This window comes from Sinocyclocheilus rhinocerous, unplaced genomic scaffold (assembly GCF_001515625.1).
Source record: "Sinocyclocheilus rhinocerous isolate Xijiao unplaced genomic scaffold, SAMN03320098_v1.1 scaffold935, whole genome shotgun sequence".
Lineage (NCBI taxonomy): Eukaryota > Metazoa > Chordata > Actinopteri > Cypriniformes > Cyprinidae > Sinocyclocheilus > Sinocyclocheilus rhinocerous.
The window spans coordinates 306,713-327,415 of NW_015659710.1; the positions used below are offsets into that span (position 1 = coordinate 306,713).

The 20,703-nt window shown below is 36.6% G+C and overlaps 1 protein-coding gene across 1 annotated transcript in view; it reads right to left on the minus strand.

Moving 5' to 3' along the window:
- Window positions 1-6,451, minus strand: part of LOC107724141 (low-density lipoprotein receptor-related protein 8-like) — a 170,630-nt gene extending 164,179 nt beyond the window's left edge. Inside the window, exons 1-2 of the mRNA XM_016532943.1 lie at window positions 6,314-6,451; window positions 5,546-5,665 (exon numbers count right to left, since the gene is read on the minus strand). Of these exons, the coding sequence (XP_016388429.1) occupies window positions 5,546-5,665; window positions 6,314-6,380 (187 nt within the window). The 5' untranslated portion in view covers window positions 6,381-6,451. The remainder of the gene's footprint in view (window positions 1-5,545; window positions 5,666-6,313) is intronic.
- Between the last annotated feature and the right edge of the window lie 14,252 nt (window positions 6,452-20,703).

Sequence of the window (20,703 nt, forward strand, 5' to 3'; positions counted from 1 at the left end):
CAGCAGTGAGGGCTCACGGAAAGGAGGGGTTTAGAGAGATTAATTCTTTGAACTGCTTCGCACGAGTCGTTTACGAATAATTTAGAAATGAGGTCAAATTAAATATATTTTTTTGAGAAAACTAACGTGTTTTTTGACCTTGCATGCACGTAAACCTGTTTTAGGAGAACAATATTAGCAACCTTAAAAAGGGCATAATAGCTTTAAATTCTTTTTAAACTATTCAAACTCCAATTTTCGTGGTGAAAAAGTTCAAAATTCACAAAAGCTGAGTTTGTAAGCATTATCATGATGAACAAAATGTGTCGTGCAGGAATCATTCATTTTTGTTGGTCAGAGAGCTTATTTTTTGCAATAGCCAATGCAAAAACCCTATTGGGAACCAGGATGATGCTAACTTCTGGGTTAGTGATGAGGACAAAAATCCGTCATCACTGCAGGACCCTATTCAGTGCCGCCCACTGCAAAACCAAAATCCTGTAGGAAACACAAAACCAAAGTCTGTCAGAACCATGTGTGAGAAGAAGCTCTTTCTACATCCTCTCTTCTCTTCTACCACCCTGCCAAATGAATCACTGGCCTGTGGCACACTTTGATGAGCAAAGACCACCTGGAACATATCTACCACGAGAATACAATGTGGAAAAAAAATAGATAAATGAAACAAAAAGCGTGTTATTACCACTTCAGCTGCCCTTCACCAACAGCTACGGAGTGTGCTGGAGGCAGTGTCTTTGTTCACCTCTCCTTTATTCTGTTTCGGTCTCTCCTTATGTGTCTGTCACATTCCCCACCCCCACTTGCAGAGAACAAACAGAGACCTAAGATTTCATATTAGTAAGTAGCTCATGAAACTCACCCAAAAGCTTCTCCACAATATCCAGGCAATATCCACAATATGCAGGCGAAAACACGTACGTCGCCTCTCTTTGTTTCGGTCTCTCTCGCTCTCCTCGGCTTAATGAATACATTTTCACATTATATCAGTATTACAGAGGAAATGCAAGTCAAAAAGGTCCCATATGCTCTCTAAAGTTTTTGAAATGCATATATATGCGTGAGTGTTGAAAGAGTGACAGTTTTGAGAGGACACAGACTGAAACGCTAATGAATGTTCGCACATTCAAACAAGACACCATCATTTGGACATAAGTGCTACTTGGGTAAAAACAAGCGTCTGTTTTGGTATTTTGAAGATTTTGAGTTTTTGCACAAGCAGAACCTTCTTGCCCTTGAACTGAATTAACCCCACTGATATAGCATATCCACTCTCTCTCTTACACACACACAATCCGCACATGGAGAGACACTAATTGGATTTATATTATGCACACGGACCGTTCATGGTCACCTGGGTCTTTGTTTCACAATAACTTCACTCCCGCCATCACAAACACATGCTCAGTCTCTCAAAAGCACTAATGCATGTTTTCTGATCATATTAACTGAACAACAAAGCCCTTGGGCAATAACAAAAGGCAGCAATAATTACCACAGCAGTAACGGGTTTCCACACATGCTTAAAACTCACCTTCGTACACAACACATGCTTCACAATTTCAAACAAAGAAAAGTCACTCAAGATTTCTCTGCCAGAGCGATTTGGAGGAGCATTGTGACATTGATCACTAACGAAGGTCACCCAAGAATGAAAATTAATTTATTCACACTCATGACTTGCTTTTGCTTTTGTTTGTGAGACAAATTTATGAAGAATATCCTGCGGGCTCTCAAGGTCTAAAAATGACAGAATGAAAGAAATGGTCTATATGACAAATCTCACTATAAATCGTTATTCCTTTAAAATCTTGACATGTGCACTAGCTTTCCTTGGTGCATTCGAGAGTTCGTGAGGAAAGTAGCACAGCCCAATTTAAGAATTAATCATTCAGAAATGTTGAATGAATCAGTTGATCCAGATAACAAAACTGGTCTGAATGATTCATTCAGGAATTTAGCTGATCCAGTTTGCAACAGTTAACTGCCAATGATGAATGAATTATCACACAAACGGTCTGTTTAACTTTCAAAGATATCATACAGCTTCAAAAAACTTTTATGATATTTTATTATGGCTTTTATGACACTTTTATGATGCTTTTGCATCCGTTTTGAAGCCTGAAAGCTGCGGTAATCATTCATTGTAATTGCGTGAAAAAGACTGACCATTTCTCAGTCCGTTTTTCCATGAAAGAAAGTAATGGAATGTCATGAGAGTGAGTAAACGATGACCAAATGACCAAATTTTTTGGCTGAATTATTTAATGTGGAAATGCAAGAAGTATAAACCTGTTGATCCTGTTTGACAACACATATCCTAAAATCGTTGTAGTTTGCTTCCTTTTTCCCAGAAACGGCTCACAGACCAATTTATCAGAAAAGGTACATAACACTAAAAAACATATAAAAGAAGGGTGTAATAAAAGAAATTCAAAGTGATGCAGCACAGTGATATCTGCACTGCAATTACGCAGGTCAGACCATAGTGAATCACTCAGTATGACATCATGAATGTACACATCATAAAAATATTGCCCTGGATTTTGTAGTCTAATTTTTAAATCATTTTTTATTAAACCTGCACATTTACACACAAAAAAAATGCATTTACATTCCCATGAGGAATACTTCCTACCTCAAAGTAAACAAATGAGATCCTCCTCACAAGGTGCTGCAATACATGGGGAGCAGTACCAGGAAATTATTATACTAGAAGCAGTGTTTGCTCACTCATTTGGCTCCGCTTCACTCTGTGTGTACTATGTGTGTGTGGATTGAATAAGAAAGGAGTGCATTTAGACACGTAAAAGAGCTCAGTCTAATAGCTACACTGTAACAACGTTCGTAGTTCGGGAAGAAGGAGGTGGGAACCGGCGAACATTTAAACCATTTAATAATAAAACAAACACAAAACGAAAGTAAAGCGGCAGCCCCTCGTGGACGACTGCCGCACACAAAACACAAAATAAACTCCAGGCCTGGTCCTCTCTCCCCGACACTGTCGTCACTCCTCCCTTTTATCCTTCCGGAGCTCCTCCGTGAGACTCGAGACCGGTGTAATACATAACCCTTCTAACACGGACCAGCTTTGTTAGTTGTAACCTTGTGCAGTCATTTCATATAAAAACGAGATATTATTCCTACAGTCTTCTTAAACATGCTATGCTTGTGATACAGGAGGTTAGGTTCATTATCTCAACAGATTCGATAAACATTCCACGGTAGACAGGATACCTGATTATGTCTGTGACCTGTGACCTTGTACGATACGCCCTATTTGACCTCTTTTTTAGAGACTGAGAGAAAAAAAAAAAAATTTGTGCGTTGGCGCTTCATTATATTTGTGGTGAAGGTATGTAAAACACGGGGTAGTGAAAATAATAATAGTGTTGTACTCTATCTTTGATCAAATAAATGCAGCCTTGATGAGCATAAGATGTTTCTTTCAAATATATTTAAAACACCAAATTTTTTAATGGTAGAGTACAAGCAAATTATGAAACACTCTTTCAGGGCTTTTATCCCAAAATTTACAATCATTACTGTCACTTATTTTGGTTATCATCACACTCAGATACTCTTATGCCGAGTTCACACTGCACGATTTTCAAACTCGTCGGATCGCCGTTGTTTTCACATTGCGTGACTATCTGGGATAGCATTCAGTTGCTGCTGTGTTCACATTGCACGATGGATCCGCGATCTCCAGCGAGACTGTAATTATTTAAAAACTAAATATATAACCCGCAAATTGTCTGTGAGCTGATTTCCGGCTACAAGGAGAAAAAGAAAAACGGGCTAATATCGTGCAGTGTGAACTCGGCATTATTCTCTTCTTGTTTGCATCAAAGCCCAAAACTAACCACAAGTAAACAAATCATTATCCGCCAAATGAATGATACAACACAGTGTACATTTACCCTGCTAAATCCTGTCATCATCTAAGACTAAAGGCCATTCTGACACACATAAATAGCCACTAAGCCAGTCTCTACCGAAGAGCCCACTTCATCTTCAGACACAAAGCCCTGTGATTAGAATTTGGTACTGAAAAAAGAGACACAGAAAGAGAGGGAGAGGGAGTAGTATGTGTCGTGAAGTGTTGCTATTACCGTCTCCATGGGCAACTAAAGAGGAATCCTGCCAATTCTGTGAGTAGGTTGTGTCTGGGAGGGGAGCGCAAAGCACAATCCTTAAGGTATTATTCTAATTCAATGTCTGCCCAAGTCTGCGGCAAAAAACATCCAGAGGAGAGACAGGAGCATTCAGCCCGCTGACAGCCCAAGAGAGCGCTTCTACCTGGGGAGAAACCCCACAGATACCCTGCCTGCTGGAGATACCACGTGTAATAGGGCACCTTAGCATGAATCCATTTAAACGAGCATAACCAACGCCAAGAAAACACCAGGTGCATGCGACAAACCTGAACCTGGGGGAATGAAAGTTGGCAATGACACGAAAAATTCTGAGTTCTGAATTCTCTCAAATCAAATCGGAACAAATTAAAATAATTTAAGTCGGATCAGGTGGTTTCATATAAATAAATACTTAATAAAAATGGGTCATCTAAATCAAAAATCAAAAGACTACCGGTTTTGTTGTGCAGCAAGTGATTCCCGATGTGTGTAAATTCAAGGTGCAGACGTATCTTTCTCTTACTTGATAAATGTAGCTAAACAATCCTGCCCCACATTCTAGTTCGTGTGAAGCTGAGAAAGCTTAGTAGGAAGCACACACTACCCATAAACATGGAACGAAAGCATGTATGACCTTTATAACCCTACATGACTAAAACTCTGGGTTTCTATATTGGATCAACATGCCCAGAATGCAGTGCAGATCTGAGCGACTGCCACTTTATAGCAAGACCGTAAAGTAACTTCAAGACTTTTAAGTTAAGTTTGAATTCTATCAGTTTTGAAAGTAAAACATATTCTCTCCACCGTGCCTCCACTTTACCATATTAATCAGCTAACCAGGATAATTACTGCACTTGCAATTAATACCGTGACCAATACATCGGGATAATTACATTTTGTGCCAGTTGCGCCTTTCTCCCCGCTGCTATAGCCTACATCTCAATTAAGTCATTCGACTTGCTGATTACGATTTTTATGTTTGTCTTTTATTAGCAGGTCCTGAAAAAAGCAATCCTGACTGTGTCAGCCTTCCTGCAAAGTCCTACTTCCATTTACAGCTAATAACTGGATGTCTGTGTCTAATAATATGCTTCAAATAGGCCCATTTAAAATGCCATGCAAACTCAGAACACGATCACACTCTCACTTATACATGTGACTATTATTAATTACAATAATAAGGTGCGATTACAAGCATCCAGTGTGAAGTTACCTAAAGCAACAACTCGTGACAGTTGGGAGTCTTTCCAAAGAAACAGCAAGGTAAGTTTATTCATGTGTTTCAAAACCTAGTAAGTGGTCTACTTCAACTGGGAAACATAGGCTGTTTTGGTTAAAAGAAGAACAAAGAGGATACCAGCAAGGCTACATAAGACACCTGTTAAAAAGAGGTTCAGATTACTCACGGCAGTTCTCCTCATCGCTGTTGTCCGAGCAGTCATCGTCATCATCACATCTCCATGGAGTCGGGATACACCTGCCGTTCCTGCATTGAAACTGACCGCTTTCACAGTCCGGTTTATTTCCTGTCACACAAGAAGATCTGAGTAAATGCAGGGTCCAAACTTTGGGAAGGATCAAGTTTTCAAACTAAGGAACAACCTTAAATATTTGGTTACATCTTTACTTTACCCCAAAGGATGTCAAAGCAAACTGTTGGGTGACTTACAAAGTACAATGTTACATATACTTTTATTATAGATTCACATATTGTACGTCACAAGTTGTTGAAAACTTGAAAAACTTAAAAATTCTAAAACGTTTTGAAAATAGGGGCCATGTAAAGACATTATAAAAACATTTAGCACATTCTTAGAAATTGCTGACAATTTTACACAGATCTGTTAACAGCTGTTAGGCAGTACTGTCACAGGAAAATCGATGTGCACGTGTGCAATGAAAGGTTGCAGTAAATATGATACCACAAATTATAATTGTAGTCTATGAGAAATTACAATCAATGACCTATCTGAATGATGCACAAGACACATTCATTCATATACTTGATCAGATTGCAATATTTTACAATACAAGCTACCTAAAAAGAGTTACGTTATAGCGCTCTAATAATGTCTTATCATAGGAAGTAGATGCACGCGGCTGCGCCGGTGTTTCTACAGCATCATTCATTTACATTCATAACAGCGGACTGACAGCGTAAAACAGACACTTACCGTTTACCAGCAGATACCCTACGAGTATCATATGTAAAAGCAGCAGTTTCCCTATAGCCGTCCACATCTTCACAAATCAAGTCGTGCTCATACGAAATATAAAAGGCCGTGCAGTACAGTCTGTACCTCCCTTCTCGGTGCAGCCTGAGCTCTGACTCGCCACAAGCTCCACTCTGCTTTCGGTACCAGTTTGAATTGATGACGCCAGCGCTGGTGGGCGGGGCCATGCGTGATGACTTGTGCGTATGGGCGGAGTTAATATTGAAAAATTATACAAAGCGTTACGTGTCATCAGCTGAAGAACAGATTCGTGGACAGGGTGGAGTAGAAATGGTCTTTAAAATGCCAAGTGAAAAGTTTTGGGCTCATGCTAATGTACTATGAAAACGTATTAACTTTACATTTTTATTAAGTTGAAATTATATAAATTGTAAACATTTTGTGGGGGATTCCTTAAGTTAAAAGTGTAGACGTAATTTCCAGAAATCATTGCAAGACCCATGACATTTCTTTATATTATATTTATATTCTATTATTAATCTAAAATGTTATACACATCTCTTCCATCTTTATTTGACCCTCTAACTCTAGCACTCTCTATTCTAATTCTATTATTTAAAAAAAAAAACTTGCCCCTTTTAGACTTGCACTCTTGCACTTTTAGACTTGCCCGTTTTCTTAAAAAAAAAAAAAAACTAACACTAGCTTCTCTATTCTTTTTGTATTCTATCTATTTGTTTTCTTTTTATTTATTATACAATTAACAAAAAGCAAAAAAGGCCTCTAACACTAGCTTGCTCTATTCTTTTTCTATTCTATCTGTTTTCTTATATACTGTAATTTAAAAAAAAAACTATGTGTACTGCGTTAGGCTATAGCACTTGCATATCATTGCTCTTTTGTTGATTTTGATTCCATTGTCCTCATTTGTAAGTCGCTTTGGATAAAAGCGTCTGCTAAATGACTAAATGTAAATGTAAAATGGTAAATGTTATGTTTCTTCCTTTTTAACTATTAATTAAGTGCATTGGAGTGTTTTGTGTTACATTTTATGTTATTTAATTCATGTGTATTGCATTATTTTAGATTCTAGTCATCTTTAAGGTAGCTGCAGGAACTGGCTGGCATTATAAACAGGAAGCTGTCGGAATTGCAGCGCTATGATAAATTGTTCCCTCTTCTTAAGTGTAAAAAAAGAGAATGAAAGAAGGCGAGAGATGGAGAGAGAGAAAAAGAAGCTGAATGTTTTTCTCAGTTGAGAAGGCATCACCATCAGTCAGTTGTCCTCTTTTTACACATGCATTGAATCGACTCTTAGAAACAGCTTCCTCTGCTTGGGTTCTTTCTGAGAGATTACTTTCACTGCGTATCTAGCATCAATTTCTGCTACATAAAATGCTAAGTTAACCATAAAGAAGCTCTGTAGATCATTTTCTGTTGTGAAAATAATCATCAACCATAACTTAAAGGAGAATTTAACCCACAAACCTAATTTATATATTCTCTGTGACCTACTTGCACATTATCACCTATTATTAGTTCAGAACACTACAACTTTAATTATACTTGACCCCATGAAGTCATAATAGCAATTGGCTATTAACTCTCCCAAACTTCCTGCTTCAATAGGAAATATGTTTACAAGGGAAAAGAAAACTGAGAGTAAACATTAAATATAGATATCAACATACTTCACTATCTGCAAAAGCCTTTAACTCCAATGTCAACTAAATGAAACAAGAATTTTGAATCTGGCTTTATCCAGTCTTCAGATTTCGGTTAAAATGTATGTAAATTAATGCATATTTAATTAGATAATGCCATATTTGTATATTTAAACATAACATATAAAAAAAACGCTTAGACTACTGCAACTCACTATATTGTGGTAGTTCTAAGTCATCAATTGATCGCCTTCAACTAGTTCAAAATGCTGCTGCCAGATTCCTTCATAATAGCCGCAAAAGTGCTCACATCACTCCAATTCTGCGGACCCTTCATTGGCTGCCTATTAAATTCAGAATTGATTTTAAAATTCTTTTATTTGTATATAAATCTTTAAATGATCTAGCCCCTATTTATTTATCTGAATTACTATACCCATATACTCCATCCAGACGCTTAAGATCCAGTGATCAGAATCTTCTTCTAGTCCCACAATCCAGACTCAAACGTAGAGGAGATCATGCTTTCTCAGTGGTTGGGCCGCGGCTGTGGAATAGCCTCCCTTTAGAGATTAGACTTGCCCCTTCTCTGTCCACTTTTAAATCTCTTCTAAAAACATATCTGTTTTGTTTGGCTTACAAATAATTTTCTATTATGGTCTTTGCTTAGTCTTTTATGGGTTTATACTTCGTTTCTCTTGTGTTATTAATATATTTACTTATTTTATTATTAAGGCGAGACCCTGTTTAATTGTGTAGTTGTGCAGATTTTTATATTCTTTTTACTATTTTGAATTTCTGTACAGCACTTTGGTCAGCCGTGTGGCTGTTTTATACGTGCTATATAAATAAACTGAAACTTGAAACTTTGAAACTTGATATAAAAAAAATTGTATTACAAACAAATTGTCTTAATGCAGTGATTAACGAACTTAGGAAGTACGATGAATGACGATATCCATCCTATTAATCTAGTGTCTGTAGTTGCTTTAAATGAAATTTAAAATGTAAAAAATCTTTGCCAACATCAAAATTTAAATTTTTGGTGTCAATGACATTTTGACTGGTCTATGAGTCAAAAGAGGAAGAAAATTTCAAAACTGGAAAATTGTGTGAGGGAATCAGAACATAAGAGCGGAGGTCAGCTGATCAGCATTTTTCTCTTTCAGTAGCAGAACTCGCCTAAACTGCCAGAACTGCTCGCTGCCAAGCTGCTGACCCAAAAAACAGAGAGATGTTTAGTCGATAACTGGCCAGCAGCCCACCAGCTATTCAGGTGAGAAACAAGGTTTTAAACGTCAGTGCATCAAAAGATATGACAGTGGAGAACTAGTGCACTGCAGTAACTTATATGAGAAGCAATGGGACATGCCTGAACAGTGGTTCCCTGCCCTCTTTTGAAACGCAGAACGACTTTAATAGAAACCATTATTTGAGGAAGCATATGGTTGTTAACGCGGTGTGCTTAGCTTGTCTATTTTGCTGCGGTTTGGAAGTTTGATTCCAGTCGCTGATGTTTGAATAGTCTAACCATTAGAGTGTAATTAGGCATTTTATACAAACCACCTCAATGGGTAAGAGAATGTGAAAGGAGAACCTTGGAGATATGCATGAATTCATCCCTCTTGCCAATCAGACTGGAAAGTGTGAGCGCCCTTATTATCCGTCAGACCCGAATCACGTTTTTGCCTCTATGAATTCTCTTTGTTACCCAAGCATGAGAAGATGTGCTATTTCTGACATAGTGAATCATTGTGAGCCTGTAGAACCTAAAGGAATATTCCAAGTTAGAAGGGATAGTTCACCAAAAAAAAAAAAGAAGTTATAATTCCAAACCCATAAGACCTTCTTTCTTCTGTGTGGACAAAACAGAACAAACTTTGAAGAACTAAAGAACACATAATAGCACCATAAATGTGGTCCATGTGTTTTAAAACCTTGTGTGAGGAACAGACTGAAATTTATTAGTGACAATATGATGCTTTGTGGTATCAACAGCATCTGTTGATTACCTCAGGTTTCAAATAGATTTGAAATTATACTGAACCTGGAATAATAATGGAAGTTGAACTGGTTCACGCCACGGTACCTGATTAGCCTGCTGGCAGATGTTGGAATTGCACCATCTGCTAATATTTCATTATATTATAGTATGTTTTACCAGTTTTTGGAGGCTCTTAAAAGCTTGATATAGACTTTTCTCCCATTTGCTGCCTTTGACATCACAGATCAGGATAGTCGCTAATGAAAGTTTTAGAACTGTGAACATGTTCTTGTGGTGCCATCAGCCAATGAGCTTTGTGATAACATCATTTTCCTGCGGTTCCAAAGTAATAACATGAGATTGGCTAAAAAAAAAAAAGCTGAAAAAAATTGTACAGTACTACAAATGACATCTCTGCACAAATAAAAAGAATTATATGACCTAAAAATGAATGCATCTAAATATAACAGCACTCTGTTACATAGACTTTATGATTTATTAAACTTCTTTCACACCTTCTGTCTGTGATTAATTGACTTGCAAAAGAGAAGACTCTCAAAGGTGGGTAAACGCAGTCACTTTTTCTGTATTACTATCCTCAACTGAGAGATTAACATTGTGATGGAAGCTGGCATTTGAAAGGTTTGTTCTTATAAAACTGATCATCTCTCTTGCTTTCCACACTCGACACAAAGTGTCCACCAAAAAAAAAAAAACTGTTGGCTGTTGGCAAGTCATATAGGACTTTTATTTTCTACTGCTGGCTTATTGAGTTAAAGCATTCAAAGTATCAGTTGCTATCCATAGACTGTTAAGTATAACCAGGATTTATGGTTCTCAGGTCACAGTGAAATAGCTTTTTAAGAGACCTGAGTTTTGTTAGATTCCCATCAGAAATTGTGATATAAAAAGTTGTGTAATGAAATTACAAGAAATTACAAGGTTGGATAAGTAAAAAGACAAAACAAGAAGCCAGAATTCAAGTTCAGGTTTGGAGTTCAATTACAGTGCATTCTTTGAAAGAGCATCAGTGTTGCATTGCATGTTTAATTAATCATTTTATGTCATAACAGTGTACACTTTCATCCCAAATAGCAAACAAGCGTTGCAACAATGTTCAGTCAACATTAACATGTTATTTAAACCAACGTTGCAATCCGATGTTGGTTTTACATCACATCTGTGTTCTGCACCCTCAGTTAATGATAAAACAACATTTAAATTTAAATCGCAACCCAAGCTGATGATTAAGATGAAAATAAAGAATTCATCATTGTCACCATTTGTCATCATTTTGATTACCTTGAATCTGACACAGTGACAATGTGACACTTCCTTTCTAAAGTAAATGTCATAATCATGCGATCTTTGTCACTCATGCACTTCTTCACACTGTTTAACATGAGTATGCTGTCTATTCCTACAGTATCTGCTCTAACATCACAAGGGTGCATACTAATAATCAACTCGTCTAAATGCAAATCATAAGACGTATTTTGATGGTGTCTGAAGCATACAGGATATAATTTCCCATCATACTTCTGACTGCCCAAGGTTTAACTGTTTAGGAGACAAGACCTGAGTATTTTCATCTTAAGAAAAAACATCCAGGGGAAATAACTGAAGCTGTAAATGAAATATTTACAACCAGTTCCTCAGTAACAAAGAGGGAGTTTACAAAACTAGTAAGGAGAAATAAAAATGGAAAACAAAATATTATGTAAAATATTTCATTTATTTTCCTTACAATGAAAGCCAATGGGGTCCAATTTTGTTTTGGTCCCTACTGATTTTTATTGTATAGAAAAAAGTTGAAACATTCTAGTTTTCTTTTTAGAAAGAAAATCATACAGGTTTGGGTGAACCATTGCTTTAAAATGCAGCATGAATGCTCTTCCTGCACGCCGTTTTTTTTTTTTCACGAATGGTCACTTTAGTTTACAGTATGTGAAATCAAGGTAATAGAGCCAAAGAGGTCTGTCTGACCCCAGATATTCACTCATGTGTAATGATGCATTTGCAGTTTCACCCAGAGAAGGAATCTAACTTGACAAAGGAGAAAGAACGAGAGGGCATTGGGTGAAGAAATGGACAGAGAGAGAAGGAGAGAAAAAGAGCTGACTCTGTAAGAATGAATGACGTCTTGCTGAACTTACATCTGAACTTCAAAGGAAGGTCTAGAACGGAGAGGTGGAGAAAGAAATAGAGGTTAGGGGTGAATGTTTGGTGGTGAGATGGCAGTTCAGTGGCCACATCACATTGTGTGCTGAGAGTCACAGGCAAGAAAGGTGACTCAAAGGTAAAACAGAAGCTCACAAGGGAGTCTACAAAGAGAGAAAAGCTGACTAATTATACTCCACATACATGTGAGGTGTTCTCAAATGTTTTTAGTGTTGCTATATTGTGTTCTAGATATTGGTTGCCAGGGTGTTGCTATGTGATTGCTTTCTGGCCCCTCAAACCGGGGCTATAGAGGCTAACCAGTGACAAGATGAGAGACGCCATTGAATGCAATGCTGTCAGATTACCTCATGTCTCATTCACCGATGAGAAATGTGTATTTATTTATTTATTTATTTTAAAGATTGTTCTAAAGAAAAAAAAAATTTTCAATTCAAGTTTTCAATTCCTAAAAAGAATTTAAAAAAAAATCATCAATGAAATGTGGAATAAAAACAACCCAGTACATTTTTTTTTGGTAAGCCTTTCTCTGCAAGCTTGTGAAAAAATAAGCCGCTCAGATTTGCCCCCAGATGGTTTTTAGATATGGCTCAGGACATGTGTTTTACTTGTTTTATCATTCATCAGGCTAAAATTCATAAATGTAATAGCGTTATAGGCACATTATTTGTAGTATCAATAATGTATATAGCACAAACAGTACAGGACGAATTACACACCGAAGTTGAATGCTTATGGGTTTGTTCAAATCACTATAGTTCATATGAGCAACACTAATAGTGATACTTGTCACAGCAAACTCCACTAAAACACAAATGGAAGAAAAAGACGAAGGGGGGACGAGAAAAAGGACAAAGAGAGGGTCACAGAGGAGTCCATCTTTAAAAGCTATTATGTAATACTGCACACAAACAGAAAGGATTCAAGCTCAGCTTAGAAAGCGAGAGATGGGGTCAATTACACACTGCGCTTCTCCTTACGTCCATGTTAAGATGGCTAACACATGGTGCAAAATGGGGATCAAGATGTTGAAATTGGGTCAAGAGAGGCTTGTCACCGATATTACTTCTCAAGGCTTGTAAACAACGTGTAAGAGCATTAAAAGAGACATTTAGCAAGATGAGAGCGGTTGTTTACAGGAGAAAATGTGTTGTGTGTCTTCACATCTCACAACAGACAAGTTAACCCTGTTGCTATTGGAAACCTCTCATACATGGTGAAAATGAAGACGTTCAGTAGTGTGGACTATAAGGATTATACGTTCAATAATCCCTGGGAAATATTTTAAATACTATAGTCAAGGGTACATGTATTTAGGTTACATTTCAAATCAAAAGAATGTCCCAGAAATCACATTTTAAGCTTCCTGTGTGACAAAGATTTAATGCCAACGGGGCAGGATTTGATACATTATTATTTATGTGTATTTATGAACTTAGTGTCATGAGGCTTGATACGGTATGTGGTGGCATAATAATAAATTCCGTTATTGTGACACTTGATTTGTCTTATGTGCGTCCTGTTATTAATGTATATTACCATACACATTGAAAAAAACTGACTGGTTTAAAAATGCATTATATGTAATTAACAGTTTATTAAAACCTATGCTTTTTTAAAATTTATGATGGAAAAAAATCTGATAATTTTTTTGTATATAAATAAATAACCTTGTTTCTTCTATTTGTTACCAGTGATTTATATTAGGTGCTACATTTTCTGTTACTTAGTTAATATTTATTGCATTATTATTATTATTATTATTATTATTATTGTTGTTGTTGCAAGTAGCTTCAAGCTGACTGGTAAATTGACATTATATCACCTAATGAAAATATATAGTTATAAGTTATAAAATATACTACATAATAATAATAATAATACACTATATATACACACACTATATAATAATACACTAATAACACACTAAAATTTCATCTTGTAATACCTGAAACACTATCACTGTATTTTATTTACTAAACAGTGAAGTTCTGGCAACCACAGTTTTATTTTTTAAGATAAATTTAACAGGATATTTTTTACAGTGTACAATACCAGGTTTAAAACATTATTTTCAGCCATGTTCAGCCATGGTAAGCCAGTATCTTACTATATTAACAGCTCAGCGTGACCGGCTGTGAACCAAGACTGTGATGAAATATACTCCAGTGTGAGTTTGCATCCATGCTGTGAGCGATTGCTCTCCTTCACCTTCCTTGGACAGTCATATGCAGTGTAACATATCAGTAATCGATAGTAAACTAAGCTTTAGCGTCTTCTGCTGTGACAACATGGCTAGCTTCAGTGCCTGGAAACAGCATGCGCTATTGATTTACGACGCACGTGTCATGGTGTAAAAAAACCTCACAAAAATAGTCTTCTTTTTTTTCTTTTTTTTTTTGCAGTGTCATCTCAAAAGTTTGTCCCTGTACATGTACTAGAGTATATAGAGTACTGCAGGGGTTACATCGTTTTGTAGGCCAAATCCCAGAAATGAGAAATAAGCCGCAACACAACGAAATTATCACAACACAACAAAATTCGTCCTATGCATTGTGTTGTAGCGATTTGGTTGTGTTGTGGAGATTTTGTTGTGTTGTGCATTACTGAGTCACCGTATAAACTCATCTACTCACTAGTCCACTTTTAAAGTCTCTGTAATGTGGGGTTTGGTGTTTGGGTTTTGTTTCATGTTCATGTTTTCCATGTCTTTTATTTTGTAATTGTTTCATGCTGTCAGTGTCATGCTTCCCTTGCCCTCATGTATCTCTGCCTTGTGTATGGGTCATGTTCTGATTGGTTGTCCTAGTCATGTGTCTTGTTTCCCATTGGTTTGTTCACTGTCAAGTCAAGTCTCGGATTATTGTTTGGATGTTTGGATCACACTGTAAATAAACTGCACTTGGGTTCTTCACTACGCTCGCCTTCAATGGACTGATTCGTTACAGTCTCATTGTATTTAAAATTGCACTCTTGCAAACTATTCCAACTCAAACTTTGAGGTAAAATGTTTTTAAATAAAGATTGAAAAAGTTGACATATGAAGTCATGTGACTGCGGCGTAGTTTGTTTATAGCCTACGTTTAGCTTTTTACTTTTGGTGACTGATTTTAGGCTTCAAAATTAATAAAAGCTGTGTTCATTTGTAAGAATTATCATGATGAATAGAATGTGTAGTGATCATAAACTGTTGTCAGTCACAGAGCTTATTTTCTGCAGTAATCCAAAAGCCACTGGAAAAATTCTACTTTTTAAAAAAAAATTTTATCGAGGGAACCAGGGTAATGTTAACTTCTGGGTTGGCCTACAAAACTACATCATCACTGCAGTGCTCTATTACATTCTAGGGAATAAAATGAGACCGTAACCATGGATATGAGGAAGGACCTATGAGTATTTCTTGATGCTAGCCACAAGATTTGATTTGCTTTGCATTTTCTTCATGAGATTTGTTCCTTAAGTCCTCCAGGATATATCCCAGGGAGCTTCAGCGCTGTCTCTTTGTATCACCAAGTAGCTGATTACCTTTCTGTCACGGGCGACAACCATCAGACTTCTCTACAAATAAATGCCACATCATAGCAGAATGATTTATTTTACTACTCATGCTCTATTGCACACCTATGCTCCACTGCATACATACAGAATACTGTTTTCACAGAAAAACAATGGGAATGTGTGTGTTTCTCTCCTGATCCATTTCGCCCACCTTCCTTGACCCTCTTCCTTCATCCTCGCTACAATCACTATTTTTAACATATACACACATTGCTACTGTATCAGCCTCCAGTCCGTTTCACCATTTACACTTGATATGGTCTTTAGGTTTTGAATGAAACCTAAAACATTAATATAATACAGATACAATGCTATCATCACCATGACAGCTTGAATGGTGGATATCATGGGTGTCTATAGATGATTAATGTTAATGTAATGATTAGTGTCTAATGTTAAAACCTGGAAATAAAAGGAAATAAAATTTTAGGATTTGGGGGAATATATATATATATATATATATATATCAATCACTAAAAAAAATTAATATATTAAAATAGAAAACAGTTACTTCACAAACTGTATGACCAAAAAATATGATGGACTGCTCTATGTAAACTTGTAAGCCTATTATGACAGGAACGTGACCTGAATATCTCCTGTCTTCCTCTATTTTTCATTCATTGCTTGATAAATGAATGGATGGTAATGCACTTAGAATCATTTAGAACAAAAACAACAAACAATTTAGTAGATTAGATCCCAGGTGACTAACGATTGGCTACAGAAAAAGGATATCCTGTTACTCTTCCTCCAAATGTAGGATAACCTCTCATTAATCTGTCAGTGTCGTAAATCGTGTCATTGGCCGCACAACAAAATAAATCTGATTTAACAGATAAAGCCTAAATTTCTCTCTGCGATTCTCTTTCTCTCTCTCTCTGAAGGAGGAAAGTGCAAATTCCTACAGTAGAGGTTTGATCTAACAGCTGGCAAAGCATTATGTGGCTATATAATGTAAAGAAACTTCTTAATCTCCTCAGCATATAATATTCTCACATTGTTCTCTCTATAAAAATCCCTAAGCTTTGAGATTGTTCGGATTTGACATTTAATTATGACTTAGTGTAACCCGAGGACGTGCAGGCTTCAGATTTCAGTGGGAAAACAACCAAGCACTAGTATGATAGCAGAGCGTCTCATAACGGTGAGAGGAAAACTGTAGTCCTGCAGAGCTGAAATTATAGCCTGCACATGAATTATCAACAGAAAGCCCAGCAAGGAGCAGAAGAGCAAGACTTGGGGAGGGAATGGAGAGGATATACTGACAGTGAGGAATTGTTTTCAGTGGTTTAGGTATGCGTGTCAGATAATAAAGAGCGTAGCAATATGCATTGCACAGCATGTGCTATGTGAATGAATTCTCACATTCAGAATGCTGACACAGGTTATATACATACAGTAGGATGGATGTTTCACGTTCAACTCTGCTTGACTCTACACTAGCAGGAGATAAATGCCATCAGGCTTATCACCAGATAAACTTTCCACATGTGGATTTATCATCCAGTCCATAATCCTAACCTTTGATTTACTCTAAATGCAGGCCTACGACTGCCTGCCAAAAAGTGAAATCCTTTGAGATAAATTTTTTTAAACATCACTAATTCTGCATATACATAGGAATATCCTGTGTACTTTTATTTTTAGACCTTTAAAAATAAAGAAATCTGACCATTACCCTATATTCTGATTATGGGAATGTTTTTCTCCTCATTTGAGCTACTAAAATTAACATTATCTTTTCATTTGAAACATCTCCTCAGTCATTCAGTAATGCCCTGCAATGCAAATATGTGATCATATCTAACAACATCCTCTTGTTGACTTGGAATTTAGAAGTTTTTTTTTTGTTTTGTTCATACAGTCGTTGTCCTAATTTTGCTTGTTACCAAATCCAAACAAGACATCACAATAGCAGATCTCCCCACAGTTTCTGTGCAAGTACACAGTGCAAAATCCAATTCTTAATCAGTATCTTTGTCTTCTTTGCTTGCAAAAATACATTTTGTTGGGTTAATGAATAAAACGTGCACAAAATCTGCCAGAACAAGTCTGAACAAGACAAAATACACTTACTCAAGACACATTCCCTGAAAATAGGTTAATATTTCATACAGTTTTGCTAGTTTCTCAAATTTATCTGGTTTTAAGGATGGTTAGATATTATTACTGGAAAATAAGACAGATATTGATTAAGAATGGAGTTTTCCTGCGGTCTAAACCATTTCAAAAGACTGGTGTCAGGAGGATCACATTTGAAGCAGTGCATAAAACAAATGGATTATGCTTCTAATAATGCCAGGTCAAAACAGGAAAAATTGTCAAAAAAGGCACTCATGAACTATTATTTCAATTTGTTTCAAGTGCATAGACAATTGGATTGCTGAACAAATGGAAATTTAACATCAAAAGGCTGGGGAAAAATGGGGAAATGGTAATGGGCTGTGGTAGAACAAATTATTACTTATTCATAATCATTTCAATCCCGAGAAACTCTAGAGACTGAGAAAGACATTTAAGATTCAGTACAACTGTAAACAGAAAAATATCTCCCATTAGCTTTCATTAGCAGAAATAATAGTACTTGCAAATTTGCTTTGTAACATGGTTTCGTGTTAAGCAGCAGAAATGAGATTTGAAGTGTTTAGTTCCAGGTCATATTTAAGAAATTTATGAGCACACAAGTATCTGACTCTTAAACGCATAATTTCTCTCTCCATCCTAATTTACTTGCTGATAGACATGTGAAAGTAGATGTTTCTAGCTCTATGACTTTACAGTGCTTTGCCAGAGACGATCATCTTCACTCTATTTGTAAAAGTAACATCTTAATAGGAAAGACATGACATGGAGGGGAGGAAATTACTGAGAAATCTCTCTAGGGAACTTGGATAAAACCAGCAGGCTGCAGTTGGCAGATGAAAAATGATACTCTCATATAGTTCAGAGTCTGACATAGCAAAGGTTAGAAACTGAAATGGATCGCAACTAGGCAAATAACATCCAACTGTAAAATAAAACTTAGCTTTCGTTATTCCATACTACATAAGAGATCAATATAGTTTTCCCATGCTCTCACTCACCCCTCAAGAACAAGTTATTGTTGGCAAAAATCACATGAAATGCAGAGATGGAAAAAGGGAAGAATTAGGAGGATTAGCACTACCTGCAGGGTTGAAGAAAGCGAGGTTTCTGGGTAAATTTAAGTAGATTTCATCAAGCAAACAAACAGGTTTCTGGTTTGTGGATAGAATGGTCTTTTCATTGGGGAGAGGGAGCACAGCACACAAACAAAGAAGATTAAAACAGGGGCCAAGGGCAGGATGGGAAGGTGAAACAAAGTAAAAATCTACCGGGGAAGCATGGAAAAAGGATTACAAGAAACAGCTTAAAGACGATGGGCTTTATGTCGGATCCAAGATCTGATGTAATTGAAAATGTTAAGATGTGGTTCAGACACAGCTCACACATGAGCAGCAGTCCATGCATTAGTGGAGATTCCACAGCGACTGTTTCTGTAGGTTACACTATTAAGGCAATAAGTTAAATGAAATTAATTCATTCAACTGACTGTCTAGAAAGAAACAAATAAATGGCTGTCTATATGAGTGAGTCACTGAGTCCTTGACTTAACTGATTTGTTCAAAAACACTAATTCATTTGTGAACGAAACAAATGACTCTTTTTACAAGGGAGTCATTGAAGCATTTACGCAAATGATTCATTCAAAAATACAGATCCTTTCAGGAACGAAAGTGAGTGAGTCATCAAATTATTCACTCAATGTATCCATACAAAAACACTGATTCTCTCAAGAACAAAACAAATGACTGTCTATATCAGGGGTAGGCAAGTTCGGTCCTAGAGAGCCGCAGTCCTGCAGAGTTCAGCTCCAACCCTAATCAAACACACCTGAACAAGCTAATCAATGTCTTCAGGATTACTAAGGCTGTAGGCAGGTGAGTTTTTTTTCAGGGTTGGAGCTGAACTCTGCAGGCTCTCTAGGACCGAACTTGCCTACCCCTGGTCTATACGATCGAGTTACTGAATTTTTCACTCAAATGATAAATTCAAAAACAGAGATTCACCCATCTAAAATTCTGTGTTGTGCTTGAAGACACAGTGTATTCAGCATTTGCTTTGTTTGGAACTGTTTTCATTGGTAGATCAAAAATAGACAAAACAACTGCCTTTATTGTGCCTAAAAATGTATTAATGACTTGCTTATTGAACTGTTGTATAAAAGGCTCATTTGAAAAATGTGCCTATTTTTTTGTTGTTGCAAAAAACCTACTTAGTGATACAATTTGCTGCCGTTTCCAGCTGATTTGAACACTAATGTCAGTAAAACAGACAACTTTTACTCCTTTCCACACAAATTATAATTACAGTGGCAGGTCATCGATTAATAAAGACTTTACTATAGTGCATGGTTTGTAAAGTAGTAGTAGTAATAATAATAATAATAATAATAATAATTTTTATTTATATAGCGCATTTCCAACTCCCAAGGTCGCTTTACAAAGTCAGGTTTATGGAACAGAACCCAAATAAACATCAACATCAAAGCACAGAGCACATACCAAGGGCAGAAAGTAATATACAAGTCGCTTAGAAAGTTAGGTTAGTAACAATTTGATGTTTGCATCACAACCAGCTTCATATGTATGGCTTTTCTGACATAGTAAACTTGCTTGGCAGCACACCTGGTACAGCACTGCATTTGCGATGCGGAGCGAGTCACGATAAATAGCAAGCTAAAATGTCAAAATTGATTTTAAAAAAGTATTTATATTTTTACACTTGTTTTAGTTAACACTATCGGTTAGGTTTAGGGTGGAGTTTAGTGTCGGTGGTATGTGATTTTCAAACGCAATTAACCATTTAGTATCACTCACCAAACATTTTACAATATTTCCAAACTGCCGTGATATGTACAACAACCAACGTAATAAAACGCTGCCAGATTCACAATAATCTGTTTAGGATAAAACGGAACA